The following is an 18825-nucleotide window of genomic DNA, read 5'->3' on the forward strand; positions in this document are numbered from 1 at the left end:
GAGGACCTGGCACCCACCTGCCGCGCGGAGACTCACACTCTGGGCACCGGGCTCACCCAGCACAGGGAATGCACGCTTCACTCCGCACAGCTCCTGGCAACAGGCTGTCCAGAACGGGCGCACGCAGCCAGACCGGGTGTACACAGTCGACCGATCACACAGGATGCTCAGCCAAGCAGCTGGCACACATAAAGCTCAACCCGGAAAGCTCACACACACGTCCAGGCACCGGCCACATCCTGAAATGCACAGCACGCATGTAGTGGACAACGGTTGGAGCAGGTGGGTACCCCAATGTTGTTCCAGGTCACCGATGCATTGGCTCCCTCCTAACTCATGGCCCCTCCCAGTGTATCCCCAGTGAGCATTCATCACCACTTCTAAATGGCACGAGGAGGAGAACCTAGTGCTGGACCCATAGCCCTGGACTTCATGGACCCTGCTCATCACCAGGGAACAGAAGTGAGCCCTAGTGACAGTCTCCCTGTCTAGGCTGAATCTGAACCTGGCTGTCCATCTGTCTCTCTTAATTGGGTTCTCTGTTTCCAGTCCAACTTCTCTATCACTTTCAGGGAGATCTTCCCAAAACACCTTCCACCACCAGGGCACCTAGGTGTCTCAGTCAGTTAAGTATCTGACTTTTGATTTCATGATCTTACAATTCGTGAGACTGAGCCCTGTGTCCAGCTCCACACTGACAGCACAGAACCTGCTTAGGAGTCTCTCCCTCTCTCTCTTTGCCCTCCCCTGCTCTCCCTCTCCCAAAACAGTTAAACTTAAAAAACAAAAAACCCTCCACCACCATAACAGCTGGGACATTTTGGTTTGCAAGTGACAGAATCCCAAGACAGGCTTGGACGCAAAGGTGTTTGACTCCTGTAACTGAAAAGTCCAGAGGTGATTTTAGCTGTGATCACAATTGGTTCCAGGTGTTCCAACAATGGTATCAGACATGTATCTATTCTCTCCACTCTGCTTTCTTCTGCTTGCATCATGCTTGAAAATTCCCAAGTGGTGGCAAGGGTGACCCCCAGCTCTAAGTTTATAACCTGCCACCCAACCCCAGAGAAGAGAAACTCAATTCTTTACCAATTCTAGCCAGCCTCGAAAGACTCATTTTGACTTAGTGTCCATCAGTGAACCAATCCAGTTGGAGGGATATATGTTCAGCTACCCAGTATGTTTCCTTTTCTTTGATTACAAGCACCCTGTTTCATCAGGGGGACTCACTGCACCCCCTGGGTGCTACCATGCTGGGGCTCTGAACCAAGTGCCCTGGTCCCCCGGTGTACAGTGGGCAGATTTCCAGCCAGGCCATTTGAGCTCTTCAGGTTTGCAGTCAGGCTCAGTGATGCAGATACAAACATGGTTGTAGAATCTTGCTTCTGGGGGTTATACCCTGATGAGAATGGGGTCTGTGACTAAGTGCCCCGGGGCCTAGTTCTTCCTATCACATCCCTCCATATCCTTTTTACCACTCTAAGTTAGTTGGAGGACAGTTCTGTCGCTTGCAACCAAAGATCTCTAACAGCTGGGTCCCACACTTTAGGTGTATGCATATGCAGGGGGTGCAAACCCAGCCTGTCTAAACCACATGGACTGAGACAAGAGGCTCCGCAAAGTAAACATGGGGTGCTTTTGCACATGCTAAGCAGGCACCCTGACAAAACCAGTTAAAACCTTTCAGGGACTCCCCTGCCTTCTAGATGAGGGCCCCACATCTTTTACATGGCTTTCAAAGCCCAGCATAGTGCTGACTTTGGTTCCAGTTGCTCCCTTCTTTCACCCATCACACACCCATCACGCACCCATCACTCACCCCACCCCAAGCCATCCTAAAGCACTAGAGGCCCTAAACCATCCATCTGGCTCCTCCACCCAGGTCTATTTGGTTCTAAATCCGGGAGGGCACTAATTCAGACACTTTTGTGGCAACAGGCCTCCCTGCCTGGTGTTGGCCCCCAGCCCCATCATCTCTAGAATCATCCTCACCACAGTGCTGATCACACTGGGTCTTAACTGCTCCAAAATGGCGGCGCCGTTGTCTCCATCTGGGTTGCCAACTCCCATCATAGAGATGGATAGGGAGATGAACTTAATGCTTGCTGGGAAGTAAGTTCTGGGAGTTTCCACTACTAAGGAACTCACCGTGGTAAGAGCTTTAAGATGAGCGGAACTGTAGCCAACAAGTTCCCTGGGTGCCTACCAGGGAAGGGGAGGGGAATCATGGGAGGTCCCTGGTGGGAAGTTGTGACCTACCCACAGGCAGAGTGTTCTGGGGACCTACTAGTCCATCTGGCAGCCACTCACCCTTACACAACTGCTCAGGGCTGGGTTTTGTCCTCTGTGCACCTATCTCCCCTCCCACCAAGACAGAGGAGCAAATGCACCTTAGGCCCCAACCTCACACCTTGTGGGTAGGATCCAGCTTCATTTTCAGCTGGCCTCTTCACCATCCTGCAGCAGCCATTAACTAGCTAGAAGACTTTGGGCAAGGGCCTCTCCAGTTTCCCTCAAGAAGCAGCAGCACATGTTCTACCCACCACCAAGTGCTGGGCCACCACCAAAGGCCCCTTCTGCTTAGTCAGTGCTTATAGCCTCTGGCTGCCCTTGAGAGCTGTTAACTTGGCACCCAGCACCCACTGTCCTAATAGGCAAGAGTCCTGCCAGTGACCCAGGGGCTAAAAGAGGGGACTGGCTGCTTTTATGAATTTTCATAGCTGCCCTATGAGGTGATGGGTATCACACCCATCTTTCTAGACAAGGGAAGGGCCTATGCAAAGCTAGCCTGAAAAGTGGCCTGATGAGACTTGAACCCAGAACTGTCCAACTGCAAAGCTCATGTGGCGCGTGGCACTAGTACCCAGCCTAGAAGCAAGGAACAAACTCTTACTGTGGTTACAGAGCATTCTTGGGGGTCTGGGGGCATTGGGCATGAGACTATGGTATAGCAACAGGTTTATGAAGTCTGGGACAGACTTGTCAGCAGACTCTCATCCCCGTCTTTGCATAGATGGAATGCTATGGAATGTTCCCCCAATCCCTCTGTGTCCAGGAGTAAGTCTCCTTTAAGGCTTGGCTCATCTATTTTCAGAGAACCCTCCCTGATGTCCTCATGGCTGATCTCCACCAATCCCTGCCACGGCCTGACTTCTAGCATCACCACTGTCTCAGCTCTGCCCAGCCACATTTCCTGCTTCCTGGACAGAAAGATGGCTCTATTGTGCCAGCCCTAGTCGAGCGCATACAACAGGTGTCCAGGTAAGGCAGAGTGGGTAGATGTTTCTAACAGCAGCTTCCACCTTGCTCCCCGGGCTACTTCCAAGCCCACAACTGGTGGCCAGACCACCTTGGCCTTGGAAGGCAGGCCAGCTGAGCCGGTCTCTCTAGTATAGGTAGAGCTAGACTCACACCCTAGTGGGAACCCAAGGCTTCTTCCCTTAGGCCTCATCCCATCTGGGAAGCTGAGAACCCACTAGGTGAGCCCAAAGGCCACCAAGGCCTGGCTGCCTATAGAGGCTACCCCAAGATCAGCCATGGGAGCGGGGGGGCGGTGGGTGTAGGGCCTTGTTGGAAGGGCAGTGGGGACCAGGCCCACCTCTGATCCCTTCCCACTTCCACAAGCAGGGCGAGGGAAGCAGAATGACCCCTGGAACACTAGGAGCAAGAAAGAGGCAGGCAGGGCAGCTGGCCAGGTTTGTGCTCGACTGTATTCACTCAGAGACACGTGGCAGCTTACATTGGACAAAATGAGTAATAAAAATTGGCTTTAAATATGGAAAAACCAGGACCCTGTAATCCCATGCTACCCTAACACTGGGACCAGGATGACCATCACAACCTGGGAAGGACCAGAACCGGGGGCCTGGGATACATACCTCAGCCTACCCACTACACACACACACACACACACACACACTCACACACACTCTCACCACAGGCACACACAGGGAGGGAGGGATTATTGCTGGGCACATGTGTCTATTGTTAAGAGGGGAAGTCTGGAATGTTTGAGAGTTGACTAGGGACAACACCTCCCCCTTCCCATGGCCTGGGCTGGGGCATTTCTGCAAGAGGTGTCTTCAGGACAGGGCCCAGCATGAGGGACGAGATGCCCTAGGAGCTGGAAGGCAGAGGCAGACCCATCTGGGACAGTCTGGGCAGTGGACTGATGGGTCCTAGGGTCAGCCCAGACTCTGGTCACACTTTGGCACAGGCCTAGGGGATACAGAGGCCCCAGATCCAGCCTTGACAAGTGCTGAAGAGGGACAGCATCGGACCCCAGAGGTGATGGCCCTGAGCCCGGGGCAGCAGAGGCAGGCATGAGTCTCACTTGGAGGTCGGCGGTGGCGAGCACAGTGCTGGGGGCTCAGGGGCCTTGCCTGGCCCAGCCTCGGCCTGTCCAAGCTGGGCCTAAGAAGCCTTGAGTTTGGCAGTGGCCCTTCTGCCAGCTCCAGGGTAGGTCTTAAGAACCCTCTGGTTGCTATATACATTCGTACAAATACATAAATACACAAAGCCCCGAGCTCCACGGACAAGAGCTGAAGGGACGCACCTTTGTCCTAGGGACAGCCCAGGCCTTGCCAAACTCAGCCAAACCAGGGGCTGAGGGGCAGAGGACACTGGGGACAGCTCCGGCTATGTTCCCCAGGCCACAATGTGAGTGGACAATGGGGAAGACCACTGTGCAAAACTGTAAACAGCGCTCGGAGTAGCTGCTACCGCCAACCACCGGTAGGGGCCTCAGGCTCGGGGCTAGAGGCGGGTGGGGAGCTCGAGGCGGGTGGGGAGCTCTTCCTCACTGTCGCTGCAGTTCCCACAGCAATCCTGGAAGGATGGGAAAGACACGGAGGGAGAGAGGCAGAGCAAGTGCCATTAGCCACCAGTGCCATCACCAGGAGGGCCCTGCCAGTAGTTGCCTGGAGCCATGCTCTGGGTTGGGGGAGGGATCCCCATGAGGGGCCTAGAACAGCAGCTCAGGCCAGACATGTGTGGACATCAGTGCAGAGGCTGCTCGCAGCAGGCTGAGGTAAGAGGGTCCAGGTGGATGTCAGGCTCTGCCAAGAGCAAGACCCTGTCCAGACTCTCTCCCCTGGAGCTGGTGGAGGCAGGGCATGGGGAGACAGATGTCTAAGCAAGGCTAGCAGCTTGAAGGTGCCAGGGTGCGGGGAATGAAGTGGGGGGGAGCGGGCACCAGACTTCTTTCGCCCACATCTCGCCTCTGCCATGGAAGGGCTGCCCGTGGCTCCCCGAGGCTGGGCAGCAAGGCCAACCCACGGGGAGCCCACACTGCTCACCTCTGGAAAGAGAAAAGAGGCCGTGAGCCCAGCCAGGGATAGAGGACAGGCGGGAATGAGGCCAGAGACCGTGGGCACCCCTGGCATGGCTGGAAAATGCCCACTCCCAGCACATGCGGGCACCGGCTCTGCCTCCCACCCACCATCCCCTGGAGCCAAGCTGGGGGCCAAGATAGAACATTGCTGGGGGTTACCTGGCGGCTGAAGAGTCTCTGCAGCAGTCCTTTCTTGGGGGGTGCAGGTGGCTGGCCCTTCCAGTCCAGGTCTGGGGGAACTGAGCCATCTAGCCCGAAGACATTCAGCTCCTGGAAGCACTCAGTCTCCACCATCTGCCAAAGAATAGGCAGCTATGAGAGCAGCCTCCAGGCTGCTCCGCGGGGGCTCATCCCACCAGCTGGGCAGACCCTTACCTCATTCTGCCAGGGGATGGGCACACTGCCCGTGGCAAACTTCTGGTAGAAGTCCTGGTCAGTGGGCTCCAGCTCCACACCCTTAACCGTGGAGAACTGTTCGATGTCCAGAACATCCTTGCAGTAAATGGCCTGGGGCTGGTGGGGACAGAAGTAGCAGTTAGGAACAACACACATGCGTGCGTACACACACACACACATGCACGCCTGCCCACCTACATGCATGTAGGAAGCTCAGCCCTGAAAATCACTCCAGGCTTGGCCTGGTTGTGCCTGGACCCTTGCAGCCCTCTCTGGTTTGAAATCAGAAACAAGATACTCCATGCACTTCCATTTCTCTTCTATAAACTAGGAATCATTACTGCTCACTGCTTTCAACTGATGAGTTTGAAAGGCCATGCCTTTCCCAGTCAATGGCAGCTGACCTGCTACAGCCAACCAGCCCCCACAGTGCCCTGGGGAATCAGCAGCAGGCACCCCCCCGACCTGCATACGGCTTTCTGGGGGTACAACTGGTGACGTGCGTGCAGGCAGAATCTTGGCTGGTCCTTTTAGCTGAGCGTCCCCATGCAGGGTCTGGAGGTGCTAGGTCCTCTGTCCCAGGATATCCAATGGCTTACTCCATCGCCTCAAGCGTCATGGCCAACCAGAGGATTAGAACAGTCCTCCCAACTCCTCACACCCCCGGAGCTCCTGCTGGGAGCTCACCTCACTCCAGAAGGCCACCATCGTTTCCATCTTCATATTATTCTCTAAATCCTACCATTAAGAATGGTCAATTAGGGGCACCTGGGCAGCTCAGTGGGTTGAGTGTCTGACTCTGGCTCAGGTCATGATCTCACGGTTTGTGAGTTTGAGTCCCGCATCAGGCTCTGTACTGACGGCTCAGAACCTACAGCCTGCTTCAGATTCTGTGTCTCCCTCTCTCTCTGCCCTCCCCCGCTACATGCTCTGTCTCTCTGTCTCTCCCTCAAAGATAAATAAACATTAAAAAAAATTTTTTTAAATGTCAATTAAAACAACATAATGTGGCATAATGTGAGGCACCTGGGCAGCTCAGTCCGTTAAGCATCTGACTTCAGCTCAGGTCAATGCTATCACCGTTGTTAAGCTCAAGCCCTCCCTCAGGCTCTGCACTGATAGTGCAGAGGCTACATAGGATTCTCTCTCCCCCTCTCTCTCTGCCCCTCACTCACCCACGCCTTCTCTCTCTCAAAAATAAATATAAACAAAACAAACAAAAAACCAACATCATAATGTAAAATGGAGCAGCTACTTTGGAAAACAATCTGGCAGTTTTCCAAAAGGTTAAATGTAATGTTATCATATTAGCCAGCAATTCCACTCCTAAGTATATATCCAAGAGAAATAAAAATGCATCCTTGCCAAAACTTGCATGTGAATGTTCATAGAAAAATTATTCATAATAGCCCAAAGTAGAAACAACCCTAATGCCCATCAACTGATGAATAAACAAGATGTGGCCTATTCATAGAATGGAATATTATTCAGTAATAAAAAAAGGACCAAGTACTGATATAGGCTACGTCATCAGTATGAACCTTGAAAATATTATGCTAAGTGAAAGAAGCCAGTCACTAAGGATCACATATTGTATAATGCCATTTGCATGAAATTTCCACAGCAGGAAAATATGTAGAGACAGAAAATAGATTAGTGGTTGCCAAGGCCACAGGGAGAGGAAAATGGGGAATGACTGCTAGTAGGCATGGGGTTTTTGTTGGGTGGGGGGGAAAGAGGTGATGATAATGTTCTAAAATGGATTATGGTGATGGCTGCACAATCTCAATATGCTAAAAGCCATTTAATTACAGACTTTAAATTACTGAATTATAAGGTATGTGAATTAAATCTCCATAAAGCTATTAGAAATGATATCATCACCAAATTTGCTCCTCATCTGTTGCTTCTAAAGAGCTGAATTCCAGGCCACTGATTTTTCTAACTTTGAATAAAAGACCCAGGGGCAGTGGGATGACTTCCAGGTTAAATGAGACGATGTGCATGGGAAGCGGAGTGGCGGGGCCAGCCCCGAGGCAGGCTGCTCTCCGTTAAATCACTCACAGCAAGGCCCACACCCCAGAGTCTGTGAGGCCCACAAAACACGATCCTTCACAAGCCACAGCTCCTAGCTGGCCTCCGGCCTCTACTCACCTCCTCTAGGCCCACCCCCACACCTCACATGTGTGCTCAACATTCCCCAAAGGCCCCCCTGTCATACTTAGAATAAGACCATGCGCCTCTCCCAGCCTATGCTCACTCCACACTGACCTCTTCACTGTTCTCTCTCTCTCCCTCTCAGTTGCTCCTTCTCCCTGAAATGCTCATACGCCAAAACTTGGCACAGTTCTCTCCTTCACATATTTTAGGTTTCTGCTTAACCATCAGCTCCTCAGAGACCACCCTGTCTAAAAATACTCCCACTCCTAATCGTTCCTTATTGTCTTCTTAGCCTGATTTATTTTTTTCCAGTTGCATTTCATATTACCTGATATTCCTTTTCACTTGCTGCTTTATTTTGACATGCTTCCCACTACAACATGAAGGCAGGTCCTGTTGACCTCATGATCTCTGAGGTCTGGCACATATGGGCATTCAGATATTTGGAATAAATGATCACCAGTGCTGCTGACAGTCCTCAATCTGGCCTGCCCAATCACCTTCCTGACTTCCCAGTGTTCCTGGTGGACTGTCATTCAGACGACCCAGTCTCTTACATAAGGGAGCAGGGCAAGCACATAACCTAGTCTTGGCCAATCACAACCTTCCCTTCAACTTCATATAGAGAAGCCTCAATTCAGGAGAGAGGATGATCAACAGGTTGAAGCACAGCCAAGAGATGAAGTCTTGGCCACACTGCATGAAACGCTGATGTTGGCCCTATTCTGGGGCTCTCTAGCTAAATAAACCAATAAGCTCCTTGTTCAACATAACTAAGTTTCAGCTGGGTTTCTGCCCGTTGGAATATGATGATTCAAGGATGTTTCTGCCCACAGAATGCCTGGCCCACTGAGATGCTAGTAAATGGGTAGGACTCTACAAGGAAGAGGTCAGCACTACCAGGTGTAGTGGGCAGCCCCTGTTCAGCCAGCCCAAATGCCCTTATCCACGCTGACAATGGCATCTTGGTTTTCCTTTGGGAAACTGACCTCCCTGACTGGCAGTGGTTCAGGTAGGCAAGTGATCCAAGCGTGGTCACTGATGGGCCTCTGACCAATCCGTGGCAATAAGCACTAGCCTTAGGGTTACTTTTCTTCCCCCCTTTCAGGACTTCTTTTGAAATGATTGGGCAAGTGGTACACTCTGTCTACTGGGCTGGCTGAGCTGGTAGGATGTGGACCCAAACTGCTGGTCCACCACTGCTGCACCCTAGCAAGAGAAGTCGGAGAGTAAAGACTGCACACTGGCCTGTAAGTGGAGAGGGAAAGGAAGAAAAACTTCCTGCAGTGTTGTAGCAGCCCCAGACCCTGCAGCAAGCATCGAGATCTATCCTGGGGCTTTTCATTTGTGTGAGTGCATTTGTTTTATTGGCCAAGCCGTCTGAGTTGGGCTTTCTGACACGTGCACTGAAGGTGGCCTGACAGCTCCTCTAAGAGCCCCAGGGGCCGAGTCCCTGCCCAGGCTTGGTCCTGCTCTCAGCAGGAATGGACAGCACTCACATCAGGCTTGAAGGGTGGCTCCAGCATGCCGGCTCCCAGTCGCTTAAAGTTCAGCTTTTTGAAGAGGGGGTGTTCCTTCACCTCACGGGCACCACCTCCACGACACCCCAGGCGCTCACCAGGGTCCTTGCACAGGAGCTGTGGCAGGGTAGGGGCAGTTAGAGGGGCCTGGGAGGGGTGCCGGTGCCCCTAGCCCCAGCCCTGGCCCGCTGGCCTCCTGCTGGCTTGCCATACCTGGGAGCAGAGTGAGCGGGCCTGTGGGGAAAAGCGCTCTGAGTATTCTTCAGGCACCTCCTTCACCAACCGTTCCACCTCCTCTCGCTTGATTTTCTTTTTCCTCTGCTGGAAGGGTGACTGGCCTGCGACCATCTCATATAGGAGGCAGCCTAGTGCCCACCAGTCTGGGCTGAATGTGTACCGTTCGTTCTTTACCACCTCCGGAGCTGGGCAGGGTGTAATGGGAATTAGGGCTGGGCAGGAGGCAGGAACCAAGCCCTGGGGCCCTGGGAATGCCCAGCACACATCAAGTAGGGCATCAGCTCAAACATCTACCTGCCAGGCAGGCACTACCAGCAGCCTGGTGGGGACCTCAGCAAGTAGGACAGCACATTCTCCATCAAAGGGAGCAATGTGGCCCTGTAGAGGGCCAGGTCTTCTGATTTCTCAAGAGAATTCAGAAATACATATTTTTAATGGGAAGCTGTCAGACCTATCAAGTGTTGGCAACTGATTCAAATTGTTTTATTTTTTACTTTTTCCCCATGTTTATTTATTTTGAGAGAGGGAAACAGAGCATGAGGAGGGAGGGGAGAGAGGAAGAGAGAATCCCAAGAAGACTCTGCACTGGCAGCAGAGCCTGATACGGGGCTTAAACCCATGAACTGTGAGATCATGACCTGAGCTGAAATCAAGAGTCAGATGCTTAACTGACTCAGCTACCCAGGTGCCCCTCAAATTGTTTGAAAAATAATTTTGACTTAAACACAAATGTAGGCCACATTAGGCCTGTGTGGTTACCAGTCTGTAACCTCTGGATTTAATATCAGACAGAAGAAAGAAGAAAAACTTCTCTGCTGCATACCTACTACCTGCCAGGGGGGCACACGGGGATTTTTGCCTCTCCTACCACTTTCATCTAAAGGCAACTCTGGGAGCCAGTATGATTACTTTATGGTTGGGCAAACTGAGCCTGGGAGAAGCAGTATTGTGGCCCAAGGACACACAAGTGAGAAGTGGGGCCTGTAACTGGGGCTCTATCTGCTGTGTCACATGGTCCCCAAGGGCCATATCTTGGCCCATACCACAGATGGGCACTCCGTCCCTGAACCTGGGCAGATCAGGGGAAGGGAGGACTTCTCATCCTTCTCTGATAGCCACCTGCAGGCCCAGACAATAGGAGGAATTCAGTAAGTATTTGGTGAATGAGTGATGTGGATTCATAGGTGTGCAGGGCCCTGGCCGAGTCTTGGTCTCTTAATTTCTAAGATAGGGAGTAGAAAGAGTTGATATCCCTGAGACACAGAAGACTCCCAAACAGAAGTGGGGGGGACCCAGCCCAAGACAGCAAGAGGACTGAAGAGGCAGTAGGGCCAGGGCAGAGGGAGACTCACCCATGTAGCCCACAGTGCCCACACGACCCTTGATGGTCTGGCCTTCTGGCACGTGCACAGCCAGCCCCAGGTCGGAGATGCGGATGTGACCTGAATGTGGGTGGACAAGTTGGGGGGGGTGGCGTTAAACAGGTGGGCTCAGACTCTGCCCCAGTCCACTGCACCCCACCTCTGTGCCCCGCCCCCTACCCACCATGGTCATCCAGTAGGATGTTCTCTGGTTTCAGGTCCCTGTGGGGAGAGGACAGGGTAAGATGTTGTTCAGTTTGCCAAGGAGCCAGACGGCACGCCACCCCCTCCTGGCTCACTTGTCTCCTGGGATGGATTGTGCAGCAAGGTGCAGGAGCCATTTATTGCCAGAGTGAGAGACACCCCAGCCCTCACTTAGAGCAGCTCTGACCTGAGGGAGCAGCTGAAGGATCTACCCAGCCAGGACTCCTTTCTGGGAATCCCCAGGCAAGTGGAGAGCAGCTCCCACCGGAGGGGGCGGGGGACAGCACCAGTAGCCTTGCTCACCACTAGTGTTAAGGGGGCCCCGCCCTCCCCCAACTTTGGTGGCTGACTCTGCCTTTGCTGTCAAATGGGGTGACTCAACTGTCCCCTTATAGGGTTGTTGTGAGGTTCAAATGAAATCACTGCCAGTAACAATAGGCAGAGCTCCCCACTGCCAACCCCTGCATGCCAGGCTCTGTGCACCTTACCACAGGGAGCTGACTGGCCCAGAGAGGGATGAGGACACCAGAATTCACATGAGGGAGCCAGACTCAGAGACTCTCAAGTCCACCCAGCATGGGCAAGCGTGGAGCCCCAAGCCCAGGCTCAGGGGGGCTCAAACTGGCTCATGCTCACAACAGGCCCAGCACACCAATGTCCTTCTGTGGCCTCCACCCATGCCCAACTGCAGCCCTTGGTGGGGAGGGCCAAAGCCCAACACCTGTACACGATGCGTTCCCGGTGCAGGTCCTCCAGGCCGCAGCAGATCTCCGCAGCATAGAAGACGGCCCGCTCCTCGGAGAAGCCAGCCTGGCCCATGTGGTAGATGTGGAACTTGAGGTCACCTCCGTTCATCAGCGTCAGCACCAGGCACAGCGCATCCTTGGTCTCATAGGCATAGGCCAAGCTCACCTGTGGCCGAGGAGACCCACGCCCTCAAGCAGGGGCCATGGGCTGCCTGGGGGCAGGGGTGGCACCAGCCGCCCAAAAAGTCCTTCTCAGTGCCACTCCTTGGGACTCAGCCTGCTCCCCAGGCCTGGTGTCAACACCCCAAACCCGCCCTTCCCAGGCATCTCTGAGGGTGGGGACAGGGCAGGACAGGAAGGGACCTAGCCAGGGCAGGGCAAGTGCATGGCCAGGGGGAAAGGAAGGGTCTCCTGTCTGTACTTACTACAAACCTACTGTTCACTTTCTCCAGGATCTGCTTCTCATTGAGTGCCATGGCCTCCCCTTTCCGCTTCTTGATCCGCTTCTTCTCCAGCTTCTTGCAAGCATACATCTTGCCTGTTGCCCGCACCTGGCAGGCACACACCTGTAGCCAAGGTAGATGGGCAAATAGGACCAGCTGTGTCCTTCCTGGGGCTACTGGAGCTCGGGGAGGAGGGCTGCTCCAGGGCCCACCATACCCCTCCTCCCCACTCCATCAGGGGCTCTGGCCTGGCCACTTACCTCACCAAAGCCTCCTTTGCCCAGGACTCGATACTGCCTGAAGGTGTTTTTGGTCACTGGCTGCCTGTGGGCAAGGGATTTCGGAGCAAACGCTGGCTGAGCAGGGGCCCAAGGCCCGTGAGAGCCCTAGCAACTTGGTCTACCATGGGCCAGCCTTCAGGGAGCTCACCTTTCGAGCCACTTCCACTGTAGGAAACGGTTGAAGTAGATGCTGTCGAGGTAGTCGGCAAAAGGGGCCATGCTCAGGTACTCATGCGTCAGCCTGTTGAGAGGGCCCAGCCCACCAGTCAGCCCCTGACACCCAGGTTCTCAGCTGGATGGGACAGGACCCCCTGTTAGGAGCATTCTCGGCCTAAAAGGCAGCCTCATTGGCCAAGCCCCTTGCTATCCCAACTAGGCAGGAGAGGTGCCCCTGTGCCAAAGCTGAAGCTTCTATAGAGAGGGAAGGCAACCTGCCTAAGCTCACACAGCAAGTGCACGGCCAGGGTGGGAGGCTGAGCTGAGCTGTTCACAGCCTCCCGGGGCCCATGGAAGCCCCCTCCTCAGGACACAATTCCAGGCCTGTGGGCAGGGAGAGGCTTACCGGGTGAGCTCCTGGAAGAGGTCTTTGCAGGGCCCCTGCTCCAGCCGCTGGGAGCAATTAGTCACCAGCTGCCGGGGAACCTCAGGGATGAGGTCAGGACCCTGGAGATGGACAATAAACAGGTCAGTGCAGGGGCCTCCCTTGGCCAGCTACACCCAGGGCAGAGATGGCCGGTATCCTGGGCCTGTGCTAGGAGCAGCTGGAGCTAGTGGTGTGCCAGCCAGCCCAGTTGCTGAACTCAGTTCCACCACTATCCTTGGGGCAGGGTGAAGCAGAGACACTGGCAGGCTGCCTGGCCCACCCTCCTGGGCTCCATGCCCACAATCTGTCTTGTGAACCTGGAGAAGCTCCAGGGCACTCTCTGCCCAGGCTGTGGTCATTCCTCTCCCCATCACTGAGCTCTGCCTGCTGCCTTCACCGCTCCATCCCTGCTCACTCACCGTGTGGCTCAGAAAATTCTGCATTAGCCGCCGCCCACAAGCCTTCCGCTTCTCATCAGGGGTCACTTCATACTCAGCCTGCAGGGTGGGAGGAAGAGAAAAATTGGGGTCTGGGCAAAACAACAGGTGTGGGAAAATGGGACACACTTGACCTAGGGACCTCTGCCCACCCTCGGTGTTGGGCTGGGCTGTGCTTACCACTCCATCCAAGAAGGCTATGCAGCGGGTCAGCTCAGGCCTTGTGGCGCAGAACTCTCGGAACAGCAGGCGCCCAATGGGCTGCCGCTCGCACAGGCTGTGGTAGTCACGCTCTGCAAGCAGGGGTAGGAGCTACTGAGTAGGAGCTACTGAGTTCCTAGACCTGGAGCCTGCCGGCAGGGCACTCCTGTCCATACCGCCAAGCCCTGGACCCCAACAGTAGCTTCCAGCCCTACATATAGAAGTCACTACCTCCTTCAGAACCCTCACCACAACACTAAAGTGGGCACTACTGTTATTTCCATTCACAGCTTGGGACTTTGAGGCCCAGAGAAACTAAGTAATTAACTCAAGGTAACACACACCTGTAGCCAAGGTAGATGGGCAGAGCTGGTGTATGGCTCCAGAGCTGGGCCCTCACCTCCCCCTGCTATCTGCTGGTTCACAGCACGTACATACGTCACAGTGGTGCTGGGCTTGGGTGTGGTTGTGAGGTTCCGGCCCGGCCTAGGCTAGGCCCAAACCTGCTGCCTGCCTGGCGAAAGTGCAAGAGGAAGCTGTGGCTTCCGGCAAGCTCGAGGCTAAGCCTCCTTTCCCAGGCAGTGGAAGCAGCCATGGTATACTCTTTGCCCACGTGCAGGCTGTCAGAGGGGCCTATGCAACCTTAGGGGCTCCACAGACTCAGCCAAGATAGGCACGAATTGGCATCCTGGCCCTTCTTTGGGTCAAGGTTTTGAAGCCCCTCACCTGCCACTCACCCTGCTCAGGACAAGACTATGCTAAGCACGGGCTTGGGGCTCCTAATGCGATCAATCTGTGGGCTGACTCCAGCTTCCACCGTACGCCGTACACTCTGTCCCTCAAACTCCAGGCATGACTCTCCTTTCCTCTGTTTCTCTCAGACTGCCCAAATCTGACCCTGCCCTACTCCCTCTCCCCTCCCCCCACCTACCCCAAACACCCCCTGCTGTCCTATTTGTACTATGCTCTCCACCCATCTCAAGCCCAGGAACTGAAACTGGGTTGGGTCGTGCAGCTTCAATCTTCCTGCTCCCCAGAACCCCTAACCCTGCCCCTCTGCCCCTGGGTGAGGTCTCAGGGGACGCTCCCCCAGAACACCCAGGTCTCCACCCAGGCCTCACCGAGGCTGAGTCGCAGCTCTTCACACTGGCTGATGTGGGGGAACTGCAGCATCTGTCGCCATTTCTTGCTTTTGCCCTTGCGATTCCCACCACCACCTGTGGGAGTAAACAGGTGCTGGATCTCAAGTCCTGCTGCCACCATGCTTCCCCTGGCCACTCAGTGCAGCCCAGCGGCCTGGCCTTCTGGGCTCAGCTCAGGCACAGCATGCTCTAGGAGCCACCTCAGGCCTTCATTCCACAGCCCTCCCTGGGCTCTAGGACATGCATGGTCCCCTGGGCCCCTCTGCTAGGGGGTTCCTGGACTGGAAGATCCAAGAGGGGTGATAAGGACAGGTCACCGGGTAAGGGTGGGTTTCCAGGACACCTTAGCTGCTTCCTAGCAGGTAGGAGTTTCTCAAATGAAGAAAGCAGAGGACATGACAATAGTGGAACTATGTAAGTCAAGGCACAGAAGGGAGAGATTCCAGGACATGTGGGACATGCCTAAGAGATGCCAGGGGCAGAGGGCAGCCTGGGTCACCAGGAAGGCTTTAGGCCCCTATTACCTGGCCCTGAATCCGAGCTATCAGAGACTCAAACAAGGCAGTGACTGGAGGGCTGGCACTCAGGATGCCTACTCCAGTACACAAGGGGTTCTATAGCCCTGATACCTGTCTCATTTTACGTAGCTGACCCCCTCTCTCTAGCTGCTGAGATCAGGGTAGTAGCTCAAATGCCTACAGAGCCAGATAGGTAGGGTAAATGTGGGCCAGATGGGAGACAACAGGGAATGGTGGGGAGTGTGGTCAACTGGACTGGGCATGCCCCTTCCTCTAGGCAGGAATATGGACTTAGCGTGACCAGCTCTTCTGACTTTTTAGCTGGAACTCTCAACTGTCATGTGAAATACTGGTTCACATTTTTTGTAATAACCCATTGCAGCTAAATAAATTAAACATATTAGAGAGCTAGCCAGATGTGGCCCGTGGGCCACAAGATTGAAAATAGAAGGGCCTGAGTCTTGGAGCCCCACAGTCATAGGTTTGAATCTCCAATTTGCACTGGAGGCCTGTCACTTGCCTTCTATGAGCGTCAACTTCTCCATACATACTTCAGATCCAAAGCCACCTCTGGAAGTACTGTCAGACTGGGAGAGTCGTGTCCAGTACCCAGCAGAGCTGTGGCAAGAGGTGGTCCTCAGCTCCAACAACGCATGGCAACCTCAGGCAGCCAGTTTTCCCTTGCCTGGCCTCAGTTTCCCCTCTGCTTTACCCAGCCTTGTTTTCATCTGGCCTGGCTGAAGGCAGGTGACACAAGGGAAGGGGCAGAGCTGGGTCCCTCAAAGGGTTCTGTGACCGAGGCGGCCTGGAGGAGGAAATGTTGCAGGGCACCCATTGGGAAACCTGCTAGCAGCTCTCCTGCGGCCTGCACCCAGCATACTCCACAGCCATTGCTCCACTCTGAATGAGCAACAGACCCCCACCCCCAACCCAGGGCAAGGCCTCACAGAAGGGGAACTCCTCCCCCACCCCCACAGGTCCCTCACCCAACCCTCCATCCGCTGGCCTCCCCCCACCAGTTACTTCCTCCTCCCCCTCCTCCCAGCCACATCAAGGCAGCAGCAAGAGTCACATGCAAATATCTTGTCCTGGAACTGCCACCAGGGTCAGTGGGGCTCCTCCCCAACCTAGCCTGGCCCCCTCCTAATGCCTCTGGGGGCCTGGGAAAGGATGGAGAACTAAACAAGGGCTCACACCCCAATGCTGCCCCACTTCATCCTCACAGCTATTCTGCCAGACAAGGCATAACCTCATAAGAAAACTGAGGCCTTGAAATGAGGAATCAATTGGTCTAAGATCACAAAGCCTGGAGGTGCCAGAGGCAGGATTCAAACCCAGCTCCCTAGGACTACAACTCACACTCCTTTCCTACCTGAAACATGCCATGCCAGTCATCTATTAGGTATCCACTGAATACATTCACCAAGGGCTCCCAAACCACTTAGGGCCTCATATCCCTTGGGAAGTTGGCGAAGGCAAGGCCTAAGGTGTCAGCCAGCTAATGAAGGGATTCCAGTGCAGCAGGGATTTCTTTAAGTTTGTATCTCCTGTTCCTAACTCTTCCACAAAAAGGGTTACTAAAGTTTAGAGAAAAGAGACTTGTCTAGAGCATGCAAGTGGGAGGAGCAGAACCAGGTTGGGGTAAGTGTTCTCCAGTGGAGGTATCAGTCCGGGTCTGGCCGTACCACACTATGCTTCACCCATGACCTGAAGAAGCATGGCAGGAAATGCCACACTCTCTAGCCAGGCAAAGCAGTGCTCTCAGCAGGTCTGACGCCTGAACTGGCTACAGCCATAGAGAGGGAGGCCTGGCTAGGCTCTCCTCACCCCTCCTCCCTAGCTGGCTAGATGACGAGGCAGAACAGAATCAGCAGATGCCCCCAAAGGCTAGGAGGAAGGCCTAGCCCTGAGACTCGATAAGGGACAGGAGATAAAAAAGGCTCTGGGCACTAAGGACCCAGTTTGCCATGCCTATTTCCAGGCAGCATCTCCCAGGGAGCAACACAAACTGGGCAGGCTGGGGGGTATAAGATGCTGTGCCATCTGGGGGCTCTTCTGGGCTTGCTACAGATTGTTTTGGGGGCATCCTGTGTCTAGGCCTGGTCAACCACAGTCTCACCGTATGACTTGGGGGTTAATCCCTGGTCTGAACCTCAGTTTCCCACCTGTAAAATGGAGGAGAAAAGGGAGACAGATGACTCAGCCTGGAAGCCCAGCTAAGAGTGGAAGATGACTGTGTCATGACCTCCCTGCCCTAGAGTTCCAAAAAGAAGGGTCTTGTTCACTGCTGGTCCCCAGCACCCAAGACAGGACAGGGCACATAATAGAATGGGTGTTCCCATGATTATGTTACCGAGGTTGACAATGACAGGTGAGGGCCAGAGTGGCCACAAGACAGTCCCCCACGACCCTCAGAGGCCAGGTGCCTTAGTATTACTTGGGGTGGGAGCCATAAGAAGCTCAGTACACACTCACCAGACTTGCTCCCTCTGCCAGGCCTTGCACTTATAGTCCTGCCAGCCCCACATGCTCTCTTTCTTCAAAGCTCAGCTCCCACTTATTTCTGTGCCCGTTTGGCCCTCTACACCGTGGGCTTCCTGAGGGCAAAAATCATGACCCATTCACCTCTGTCCCCAGTATCCTGAGGCACCAAGCAAGTGGCAATCATGTTGGTAGCATATGTGACCAGCCTATTCCCCAAACCGGGTAAGCTGTGCTACTGCAGTGGCTCGGTTCATTCATTCTTCAGACCTTTATCCTACACCAACTAAGTGTGGGTCCAGGCTGGGCGCCACGGTCTGGGCCTGAGGCACGTGGGGCAGGCTACCCTTTCTTGGGGCATCTTCTCACCTATCACCCGGGAGAGGCCTCAGAGAGGCTCTCCAAGCACCCAGGTCCCACCCTTCACTCTTCCTTCCTCTCTCTTTCCCTCACCCCCCCGCCCCGCCGCGAGGGCGGTGGCCTGACCCCCGCCCCTTCCTGGGCCCCGGCACCCCGGGGCAGGTGCAGAGGACTACCGGCCGGAAGGGCTCGTCTATGCGCGGGGTGCGGGGCGCGGAGCGCGCTGCCCTAGGGGATCTGGAGACTGGGGCGTCCAGCCGAGCTCAGAGGCCGCGCGTCCCCGTTCCCCGCACACGGCCGCCCTCTCGGCCGCCTCACCTTCCCGGGCCTTGAGTAGCACCGTGTTCGCTACGATGTTCTCGAGCTCCATGGGCTGCGGCGCCGCCGGGCCCGCCGGGCCGAGCCCCCGGCCGGGATCGCTCG

The 18825-nt window shown here is 54.7% G+C and overlaps 1 protein-coding gene and 1 long non-coding RNA gene across 8 annotated transcripts in view; one reads left to right on the plus strand and one right to left on the minus strand.

The window, feature by feature from the left end:
- Window positions 1–3784, plus strand: part of LOC115294751 — a 12824-nt gene extending 9040 nt beyond the window's left edge. For 2 of the 5 annotated variants that reach the window (XR_003910123.1, XR_003910122.1), the window contains exons 2-4: window positions 91–282; window positions 3095–3261; window positions 3628–3784. This is a non-coding gene — a long non-coding RNA (uncharacterized LOC115294751). Of the gene's footprint in view, window positions 1–6; window positions 283–3094; window positions 3262–3624 lie in introns of those variants that run through there. The other 3 variants (XR_003910121.1, XR_003910120.1, XR_003910119.1) reach the window with 3 other exon arrangements.
- On the minus strand, window positions 3692–18819 carry GRK6 (G protein-coupled receptor kinase 6). Of its 3 annotated transcripts, XM_029942750.1 has the most exons (18): window positions 18721–18802; window positions 18037–18158; window positions 16082–16179; window positions 15023–15118; window positions 13881–13993; window positions 13683–13760; window positions 13243–13343; window positions 12829–12921; window positions 12660–12723; window positions 12382–12522; window positions 11932–12122; window positions 11191–11228; window positions 10998–11087; window positions 9622–9830; window positions 9388–9525; window positions 5708–5845; window positions 5492–5626; window positions 3692–4827 (listed from the first exon to the last, which is right to left on the minus strand). In XM_029942750.1, exons 2-18 carry the CDS (start codon window positions 18087–18089, stop codon window positions 4756–4758), a joined length of 1848 nt encoding a protein of 615 aa, XP_029798610.1. In that variant the 5' UTR covers window positions 18090–18158; window positions 18721–18802; the 3' UTR covers window positions 3692–4755. The 3 variants fall into 3 exon arrangements, with proteins under 3 accessions (XP_029798610.1, XP_029798611.1, XP_029798608.1); XM_029942751.1 differs by lacking the exons at window positions 16082–16179; window positions 18037–18158 and having other exon boundaries at window positions 18721–18819; XM_029942748.1 differs by lacking the exons at window positions 18037–18158; window positions 18721–18802 and having other exon boundaries at window positions 3692–4829; window positions 16082–16103.
- Between the last annotated feature and the right edge of the window lie 6 nt (window positions 18820–18825).

The sequence above is a fragment of the Suricata suricatta genome, chromosome 6, assembly GCF_006229205.1.
Source record: "Suricata suricatta isolate VVHF042 chromosome 6, meerkat_22Aug2017_6uvM2_HiC, whole genome shotgun sequence".
In the NCBI taxonomy this organism is placed as follows: Eukaryota; Metazoa; Chordata; class Mammalia; order Carnivora; family Herpestidae; genus Suricata; species Suricata suricatta.